The sequence below is a fragment of the Hyposmocoma kahamanoa genome, unplaced genomic scaffold (genome assembly GCF_003589595.1).
Source record: "Hyposmocoma kahamanoa isolate Upper Pololo Valley unplaced genomic scaffold, ASM358959v1 224, whole genome shotgun sequence".
Lineage (NCBI taxonomy): Eukaryota > Metazoa > Arthropoda > Insecta > Lepidoptera > Cosmopterigidae > Hyposmocoma > Hyposmocoma kahamanoa.
In genome coordinates, this window is record NW_020653743.1 from 526,878 (window position 1) to 537,477 (window position 10,600).

Below are 10,600 nucleotides of genomic sequence, written 5' to 3' on the forward strand. Positions count from 1 at the left end.
TTAATATATTCATATTCCCTATACATCTTCCAAATCGGTTAATATATATTTTTTTAACGCGGTACAAGTATAGCTAATTGCTACGCATGTTTTCCTAGATAAGCAGAGCTCATCTTCTATCATCTTGATAAACTTCGTTTACCATTCTCGTGTCAGTTTTCCTACATGCTTATCTACCCTGTGTCGCTTTTTAAGTACATTGGACAAATAAAATATAAATAAATTAAGCTGTAATTAATTTTTTACATTACAAATACATTTACTCACCCTCGTCATAGTCCTTTGGGGTAGGCAGCGACTAATTTACCCGTTTGTTCACGATCTTGGCAAACCTATTTTGCTTCCTTACGTTCATCAAACCTTTTGCCAGATCTGGTATAATCACTTTGTACTCCAGCCAGTGTTGCTTTCCACGTTGACTTTGTATATCTTGTCCACCATTTCAGTTTAATTCACCCTCTTCATGTACCCCAATGATTTCAACATACCTTTCACACACAGTACCCGCCGGTCACACAACTGTACATTTCATAAATTTCACAATCTTCTAGGTGGTAGAGCTTGGCTCTCGACTGTGCATCGTGCTGCCGCAGCTGCCTCCTCTGCAAGCCTACCATCAACAAGTTAGGTTCCTGGAGGAGGTACGGATGTACAAGGAGGACTGCTCAACGCTCACGCCGGAGGTCATCGATCGTTTGCTGCAGGAGGCCGCCACAGTCGTCCCGCACCACAAAATCGAGTTGGAACGATCATTGCTTTATAAATTGAAAGGTAACAGTGTCCATCAGGAAATAATTGCGTCGTGTTTACGTTGTGCCCGTCGTTATTTCAATAAGCTGATGGTGAAATTTAGGAAATAACTTCTTAAAGGCCTTCCAACATAAATACTATCAGTTACTATTTAAGATGACGGAATGGTACTGAACCGAGGATGGTACGCGTTGTCTACATATATTTGTTCATTGTAGTTGTGTATAGCTCTAAATTACAGTTTCGGTAAACACAGTTAATTTTAAATGAACCCGTGAAACATTCTTTTCGCGGAATGGTAGTTTAAAATATTGGACAAAATAGCGACGGACCCTTTGTAAGTAAGCATCGGTCGTATATGAAAAATGTATCGTGCAGCACAAGTAGAGGACTGGGAAAGCCGAGCGAAAGCAGTCCTAGTGGAAAGTTCGAAGCCGCCGCGCGATCCGCGCGATGAGACCGAGCCTCAGTACACAACACTGGCCGAGCTGGACGCGCTGCTGGCCGAGGGCGACGAAATCGACGCGGCACTGCCCTCCTACCACGCTTTGCAGACCGCCGTCAGCCACGCCAAGGACTGGCTGACCAAGGTGGGACGTCACTTGTTAATAACCGTGCTTGTTGAGATTTACATTAATACGAGGAATAAATCGCTGTTCTTGAGAGCCGCCTTCACAAAATCATATATTCATTAAAGGGGCTATGCTACTATAGTAAGATTCTTGTTGGTGTTCAAAATTTGGTGGGAGGATTAAAACTATTGATAAGTGAAACAAAAACTTTATCGTTTATTATACTGTATTTATTATACTTCGGAAGAAAGAAAGGTACATACAAGCAGTAAAGTCTGAATTCATAGATAAATGTGTTAAAATATTTTTTAGGAAATGAAACTATTTTTCCGGATATAAATCGCGTATATTTGTTTTTTCAAACAAACCGACGTTTCAACCGTATCCATAGGAGTCAACCGTGACCATGGGACCTTTAAAAGGCCCGAAACGTCGGTTTGTTTGAAAAAACAAATTACGCGATTTAAATCCGGAAAAATAGTTTCATTTCCTATGTGTAACAATCGCGAAAACTTAAGAACTCGATATTTTTTAGGTTTTTCTGATAAAAACAATAGTTAAAATCTGCATTTGTGTTATAAATACAGACCACATGTTTCATACAGAAATTTTTATTATGTTTTAAGCAGCCGTTTTTAAAAATACCTTTTTCTTTACATTTTTCTCTTTTAACTAAGTGGAAGAAAAGAAATGTAACTGCATAACTAATTTAAATGTGTCTTAATACTTGATTCATGCATAGAACTATGAGTTGTTTTTTGTGTTATTATATTGTAATCGGACAACACATCTACATGTATGTATATATTAAGGGCACAATCCTGTACATTACTAAGTAAGATCCATACAGATATTTACTATAAAGTCAAATATGACTTTGTAGTAAAAAAGTGTGATTGTTGAAATCGGTTGTGTCCTTTGAGCTTGCTCTGTATTCAACAATATTATTGAGAAATATTTCCACAAAAAATAGTAGATGGCTTATATTTCCTCACTCCGAACATGTAATGTAACTTAAATATATAAAAAAAAAATTGTTTTTTTCGTTTCGAGGGCAGTGTAAGCTTCAATTTTTTTTATAAAGGCCTGTCCTTCGAGTTTCTTACTCACTTTTCTCTGGGGAATTAACGAATGACTTGTAGTTTTTAATCAATGTGACTATGTCAAGTGTAAGTTGCTTAATTGTGAAATGAAGTATAATTATTTGAATTTGAAATCGTAACGTGAGCGGTGTGCGGCAGGTGGAGGAGATGCAGTCGAAGGATCTGTACCCGTACATGCACAGCGTGGAGGCGGTGTGGCGCCGCGGCGCGCAGCTGCCGCTGGCGCTCTTCGAGAAGGACCAGCTGCACGCCGCGCTGCTCTCCGCCAAGGACTGGAAGCGCGGCGCCGCCGACATGTTTCTCAAGAAGGTCAGTGCCCGCCGTCTGTTTGCGGCGCCGTTCCGAGACGCGAAGGCAAACGGTGACGTCGACAATCCCGCAGAACTGGCCGTACTCCCTGCTGGAGGCGCTGTCGCCCCGCACGGAGGCGTCGGCGCCCCCGCGGCGCCGCGCGCGCGCCCCCGGCGGCGCCGACCCGCCGCCCTCGTCGCTGGAGGCCGGCCTGTTCCTGCGGAACTTCAGCGAGGACTCCACGCCCACCGAGATCGTGGCCGCGTTCAAGCAGGCCGAGCACCGGGAGCTGCAGGCCGTCAAGGAGCTGAGGTGAGCCTGGAGCTGGCCTGCGCGTCCGCCGCCGCGCCGGCGTCGCCTAACGCGAGGCTTGTGCAGGTCGCGCAACATGCGCAAGGAGGTGCGCGCGCCGGCCTCGGCCAACGTGTCCTTCTGCGTGTGCCAGAAGCGCCAGTACGGCGTCATGACGCAGTGCGAGCTCTGCAAGGACTGGTTCCATGGTGAGTCTGCCGGCCGGCTTATCTTTGCGATCGACTACTAATGAATAGATGAAACTTTTGTTCGACACAAACTTATTAGCAAATACTTTACAATCGAACACGTGTTAACATAGCACCGTTTCAAATCTAATAAAACGGTAATTGCAACAAATTTATTTATGCCAATTTTTACAAAGATTATCAAAATAGTAACTTCATCAATTTTATGTTCAGGACCCTGAGTCGACATAGATGTTAAAAACCTTGACAGTCTATAGCTTTGATATTCCGCCAGTACCGCTTGGTGAGCGATCGCACCTACACAACCGTGATACCAAAGTGCATCATATGCAAATATCCAAAAAAATATCTGGAGCTTCAGGTATCACACCTTGAAGTTATATAAATGATTACAGCTGGCAAAACATGATCGTTAAGATGAAAGATATTATTTGTATTCGCGATTAAAAAGTATTATGTGATTAACGTAGCGCATTGGAAGGGGAATGCCGTTCCAGTATTTGCAGGTGCGATACCTGAAGCCGCCGCGAAATGCAGTTGTTCCATGTCTTGAGACGTTAATCATATAGTTTGATACTAATCTGGATTTATTTCCTCTAACAGGTCGTGACCTAATGATTTTCTGATATAGATAATTCGGCTGCTTGGTTTTAGTTACGTTAAACATTAGGCAGGCCAAATGTAACATCTGACAGGCCTCCATCTTCAGTATGCCAATTTTATTTGGATAAGATTTGATGCGGTTATAAGGAGGCACAAGAATTTTGGATTTGCTGGATCAGTCTCTGTAACGATAAGAATGTGTGAAGTCTAGTATATGGTTTTCAGAAACAAACCAAGATTTTTTTGTCACACAGGGTCGTATTCTAAAACTCTACTCAATGCTCAAGTTAGGGTTTGAGTATGGTTTAAAGCACTCGAAATCATACTCAAGTCCCTGCCATTAGGGTCGTATTTCCAGTGCTTGTGTTTCCAGTGCAATCCTGACTTGAGTATTGAGTAGAGTTCTAGAATACGACACACAGACTCTTTTCTATGGCAATATCTCCCGCAATAGTTCGTTTCAATCCAGAAAAAATACAGATAAAATAAATAAGCAGGTCACTGACACGACCATAGACAGTTTAGTGATAGGTATCTGTAGTGCTAACTACAAATTAATTGAATGAATCTATTCGTTTATATGAATGTTTTTTTTAGTCAATTGGATTAACGGTCCCTTTTTCGATTTCGAGTGAAAATTTTTTCATACATAGGATTAGTACATGATGTACTTATACGAGTACTACTAGTGTTTTTCCTTACATGACCTATAAAAGTAAATTAAAAAATTTCGAAATCTTAATTGAACTCGATATATGTAAGGAATATTTAAATATTCGTTTTAAACTTTGATTGAATTAACTAAACGCTGATTCTACATTTGAAAAATGATCTCACTTTCCCTACCTCCTACTTACTACCTACCTACTTTTAAGTGCGTATTGACGAAGCCCAGTGCTGATCTTTCATTAACTAGAAATATTAATGTAGCATTTCTATTAAGATAATAAAGTCTGATTTCAATTTCACTTTTGGATTAAAATTTTTCAAATACGATTTTAAGTTCTTATTCAAGTGAATATTGTTGGAAAAAGTGATGATATGAAGGAGAAATTTTCAAAATATTCGTGAAAGGTTCCTTATTTCATTTATTGACTGAGTTTTTGTCTTTTGCACCCGCTTATGTGAACCAACAATCAAATATTTTGATTTCGTTACATTTAGAAGTAGGTCGTTAGGAAAATACGACTCGGGTTATCATATTAGCCACGCAAGTTAATAACGTTATTTAAAAATTATGGACCTGCAAGACGTCGGCATGTAAATGAAACCGGCAATTCAAAATTCCGTTATTTCATTGCTATATAAAATTAAAAGTTAGGATCCAAAGATAGAGCCCTGTGGGACACCCGTTTGGATAATTTATTGGCCTGATTCGATGTTGGCACCGGTCGGTATTCCGTAAGTAATAATAGTAAGTTTCGTACCGCAAATGAACAAATTGCCTATAAAAATCGACCCTTTCAATATCACTTGGGCGTGCTTGTAATTTTAAACTTGATAATTGTTATTTTTTAAAGTAAATATTAATTATAGCAGACAGTCGAGCTAGCGCGGAAATGTTGTGATGAATGAAAACGTTACACTGACCTAGTGACTCAATGTGACATTTCAATGAGTGAAATATAAAATGTCGACGTCTGTCCACCCCAGCGGCGTGTATAGCCTTGGCCAAAGAGGAGAAGGAGTCGTCGCCGGAGAGGGAGCGCGCGGCCGAGTCGCCGTTCGGCGCCGCCGAGCCCAAGTTCCTCTGCCCTGACTGCGTGCGCACCAAGCGGCCGCGTCTCGACCGCATCCTCGCTCTCCTGGTAACCACCGCCGCTGCCCGCTGTGGTATTCGAGGAGTGGTGGTGTGGCTACTGACACGTCGTGTTTCCTAGGTGTGGCTGCAGAAGCTGCCGGTGCGGCTGGCCGAGGGCGAGGCGCTGCAGTGCGTCACGGAGCGCGCGATGGCGTGGCAGGACGCCGCGAGGGCCGCGCTCGCCAGCCCGCTGCTGGCCACGCTGCCCACGCCGCACGACCACGAGAGATCGCTGGTAAAGTCTCGACGAAACTTGAACTACGTTTACCTTATTTATGTTCCATACAGCGGGGTCCGCGTGTCGGTTTGTTTTGCGCGCGTACCGAGAAAGGTTCGGTTTGAAACTTCCCGGCTACCTTAAGGCGAAACTAGGGCGTTAGTAGCGCCGGCTCGGAAAGTCGCCCCTTCGCCACCGTCCGACGGTCCGGTCCGCAGGCGAGCCGCGAGAAGGCCGACAAGCTGAACGCCGAGCTGAAGAAGGCCACGGGGCGCGCGCACGAGGCGGCGGCGGCGGCGCGCTGCCGCGCGTCGGCCAGCGTGGAGCACGCCTACAGCGCGTCGCCGCGCTCGCCCGGGCCCGGCTGCGGCGCGCGCGTGGCGCCCGGCCTGCTGCACAAGCTGGAGGAGCTCATGCTGGAGGGCGACCTGCTGGAGGTGCGGCTGGAGGAGCAGGCGCAGCTGTGGGGCGCCGTGCTGGCGGCGCGCGGCGCCGAGGGCCGGCGCTGCTCGCGCGTGCTGGACGCCGGCCGCCGCAAGCGCGCGCAGCGCCAGCCGCGCCCGCACCGCCAGCTCAAGCGCACGCGCCCGCCGCTGGGCGCCGCCAAGGCCAAGCGCCAGGCCGCCACCACCACCAACTACCTCAACCGGAAACAGGTACCCGGCGGCCGGGCGGCCCCCGCGCCCCCCGCGCCCCCCGCCCCGCTCGCGGCTCACTGCCGATTGTTGCAGGGCGTGTCGTCGGGGTCGGGCCTGATGATGCGCAAGCACTACATGGCGCGCCAGGAGCGCCGGAAGCGCGGCCTCGCCCCCGCCGCCCGGGGCAAGCACCCCCGGCAGGCCCGGATGAGTGAGTGTCTTGGGCGACCGCCCGAAAGATTAACATTCTACGGCTAAAAGTTCCAACATGCACCGGTCCGTTGCCGCATGGAAGATCACCCGTGGCGATTCGATTGCAGACTTTCCGGGGTTCCTCTTTAAAATTCAGATCCTAGTCCTGCGCTGGCTCGATGCACGTTAGGGCCTTCACGGTTTCCGAGGATTGTGAACCTTTTCCGACGTGCAAGTTTCACTTAAAAAAAAGTCATTGGTGGGCGTGTGCAAAAGGCGTGTGCCTTAAAAGGTGTTCGAAATCTCGACCTCCGAATTGAAATACCCCGTTATTGTTACGCATTTCATTGCGGTGTGGCCCACCACTATCCATAGTAATTGTGTATTTCATACACTAGCTGCGCAAAACCGCGCTACGACGTCGACGGCCGCGAACGGGCGACGAGGGAACAGCGCCGCGGGGCAGAGCTCATCGTCGTCAGCGTCCTCGGCGGAGGACGAGGAAGACTGCGCCGCCAACAACTGCCTTCGGCCCACAGGTACCTCTCGTCACACTAATGTATACTACATAGACGAATATTGGATAAGACTTCCCATACGCGTGTTAAATACATAAATATAATTTCCACAAATTGTAAAACCGTCCTCTGGAAATCGAATTCACCTAGTTATGAGGTATATCTGACAATTTTTGAATAATTAGAACATTTTGAAACCTTTCAATGTTAACAAATAGTAGTAAGCAGTAAAAAGTCTGTTGAATTATTACTTAATAATCGCTCCCCTTCATGCTCTAAATAAATGGCGAATAATTAGAATAACAACACTTTTTTAAACAAGAATATGTTTTTATCTTTTATTCATACCACATTGCAGTGCGAAATGCGTCTGCTGGCTACTACTTATTATTGTCATCGTATTTGAACCTAATGTTAAATTCTAATTAATGACACATTGATGGCTTTCTAGAACAGTGGCCTCTTCCAAAATCACCTAATTTATAAACAACCTAAATGCATGACGCGCAAAGCCGACGAATTGTGTACTTGTTTAATGTTGTAAGGTGAATAGAATGCTCGGCGCCTTATTCACTTTCAAATATAACACTTTCTGAAGCAGCTGTGTATTAAAAATAATAATAATAAATAAATAAATAAATAACGCACACACTCAACATAACCCCGCACTAGGGAAACCCTGTGTCGCGGGTGCCATGGACACACACATAGACAACCACAAATTACACCCAAAGTCACGAGAGAAATAAATGTAAGCCATACAAACATTTCTCCCGGCCCGGGAATCGAACCTGGGACCTCTGCGTCCCAGTCCGGCATGGTAACCGTTCGGCCACGGAGGCAGTTAAAAAATTCTACATTGGTTTGGTCCTCTATTCTTGCAAAATAGCAAGAGAAATAAAAAATCATGTACATGTCACGTCCACCTGATAACGTTCGCTTTGAGTGAACGATAAGAGGAAAAATATAACTTGTGGTATATGGTGGTACTTTCCTTCAGGCAAGGAAGTGGACTGGGTACAGTGCGACGGCGGTTGCGACCAGTGGTTCCACATGCACTGCGTGGGTTTGGCCCGCGGAGCCCTTCGCGACGACGACGAGTACGTGTGTGGCGCCTGCGCAGCGCGGCGGAAGACCAAGGAGGCCGCCACTAGCGCCGATAAGTAGATCGCAGCGGTCAGTCGGTGCCACTAAATTGTGATACGCATGAGATTGTCTTTGGTGATAAAAAGGTGAACGATGAACTCTAACGGAGTTTTGTGTTGTCTATGGGCTATGTAAAGATGAACTAAAGTTATTTGTGGATTGCAGTGGATGTGCGACGAGGAACGTTTTAAAAAAGGTAAATTAAAAGGTGAATTACAAATAAATTCTTATATCTATTTACATCATTTGTAAAATATAATGTAAATGTAAATATGGACTTCCAAGGGAGAACATTATCACGAGATATATCTTAGGGAAAAAGAAATTTGTAAAACATTTTTGGATTGTTTGTGACGAATGACGAAAATGCAAAATATTATTTTGTTTAAAATGTATTAAGTCATCATCAAATAACATGAGTAGTTTTGCTAAAGAGAACTACTATTTGCGACGAAATATATCTGTGACAATGTGTTTTTTAAGTGTTTGGAAACAATCGCACATGAAAATAAAATGTACTTGCCCATATAAAGGTCTTGTGACGGAACTATTTTGTATGGGAAAGTAATGTTACATTTTTACACCGATAATGAAGCTCCTTTTCTTGAATACATAAAAAAATTGGTATACAAAAATATATTTTTAAATATGAAAAAGGTATTATGGACTCTATACTAATATATGGAAATATAAGCGTGTTTCCAATGGTAACCGACGTTAATAAAATACGTTACTGAACATAAGTGTTCTAAACACTTAAAAATCATCTGTTCATAAATATAAAAAACTGGATATGACAAAAATGTTTTGACGAATATTGCCTAGTCAGACTTGAACTTCGTTCCGTGTCCTTACGACTGCTTCGAATAAATAACGGAATGAATAACGTAAAGCAAATTATATTTTTTGCAATGTTCGCAATGATTGCAACAGCCTGCGGCACAATTCTCTAACTTACTATATGAATTGAGACGCTAGATCTTAATATGGTGCAACGACGTGTACGATTACCCGGGTTTAACTCATTTAATAAGCAAAAACTGCAAATTTAGGGAGGTGATGACTAAATTATTTTTATGATGATTTAGTCATTATTCGTTTCTTTTCAAAGAAATACGTATCTGGTATTAAAAAGACAATTGAATTTCCAATTGTCATTCTATAGACAAGAAATTGACGATTACAGTGATTACAAAGTTAGAGAATTGGTCGTCCGCTCTGGCTAAAACGGGACTGTTCAAGGGGAAGCGAATTCTCAATCAGCGATGACACAAATAATCACAAAGTTTTCAAAAATTTCGCTTCACAAAACCAAGTGACCATCGCAAGATGATCGCGAGTCACACATAAGGCATCCAAACGTGGTACATGGATATATTCCCCAAAGTGATAGGAATGCTTTCCTGGCCTTAGTCACGGCGGTTTTAAGAGACCTAGTTGATACAGGATTCGGAGCATAGAAAGAGAAGATAAAATTGGACTTGGACGAGAAGGCGTACGTATGACAGCACACTTGAAAACCTCAAGAAGTGCACTGGCAAGAGCAAAGTAAGGCATGCATCCTAGTTAACTCAAAACGTAGCTAACGAGCGTGTCGTTTTCATTCATATCTCGCAACTCGCTTAGATTTCACTTCAATTTGAACAGTCTCCTGATAGCTAAACAGACGAACCTCTAGGATCCGACACCGGCTCACCGCACGCCTAATGTTTTTGGAATTTGTCACACCGGACTTAATTAGTGTAAGGTTGAATTGATGTTATTGATGTTGTGACCCTACATCCCCTTTCGAATGTCGAGTAGTTTTAACATTTGTCTCTGCCACGTTTGCTGCGTGCCTCAAGAACCGAAATTACTTTTTTGTTTTATGTAACGCAACACAGATTATTATCAAATGTTTTTGGGGCTTAGACTGCCAGAGACCTAGCCTACTGTTATGGAAACAACAACATATACAATTTTCTTGAATACGTAACAATGCTTCAGACTTGACACAAAGACAGGGAGCTAAAATTCTTGATCACTAAATATCTCGACTCGCGTCGGCTGCGTCGATGCTGCAGCGGAATGTTTATGCATGTTTTTATAAACTACGCCACAACGCAAACAAGGCCTCATTAGTTGAACTTAACACAGCTAATTGAAGATTCCCTGGCGTTCTCTTATTACATTGAAATATATTTATTTATTAATGCAGATACAACTTATATACAACGTGGTACACATGGTAGGGGCAAGTGTAAACCTACTTGATAACCCCAAAGTGTCT

General features: G+C 43.8%; 1 protein-coding gene across 1 annotated transcript in view; it reads left to right on the forward strand.

The window, feature by feature from the left end:
• The window catches only part of LOC113228207 (lysine-specific demethylase lid), a 21,021-nt gene extending 12,392 nt beyond the window's left edge, over positions 1–8,629 (forward strand). Inside the window, exons 19-29 of the mRNA XM_026461455.1 lie at positions 552–771; positions 1,129–1,340; positions 2,564–2,734; positions 2,808–3,028; positions 3,095–3,216; positions 5,473–5,627; positions 5,700–5,855; positions 6,101–6,493; positions 6,569–6,686; positions 7,066–7,206; positions 8,186–8,629. Coding sequence (XP_026317240.1) covers positions 552–771; positions 1,129–1,340; positions 2,564–2,734; positions 2,808–3,028; positions 3,095–3,216; positions 5,473–5,627; positions 5,700–5,855; positions 6,101–6,493; positions 6,569–6,686; positions 7,066–7,206; positions 8,186–8,352 — 2,076 coding nt within the window. The 3' untranslated portion in view covers positions 8,353–8,629. The remainder of the gene's footprint in view (positions 1–551; positions 772–1,128; positions 1,341–2,563; positions 2,735–2,807; positions 3,029–3,094; positions 3,217–5,472; positions 5,628–5,699; positions 5,856–6,100; positions 6,494–6,568; positions 6,687–7,065; positions 7,207–8,185) is intronic.
• The last annotated feature ends 1,971 nt before the right edge of the window (positions 8,630–10,600 follow it).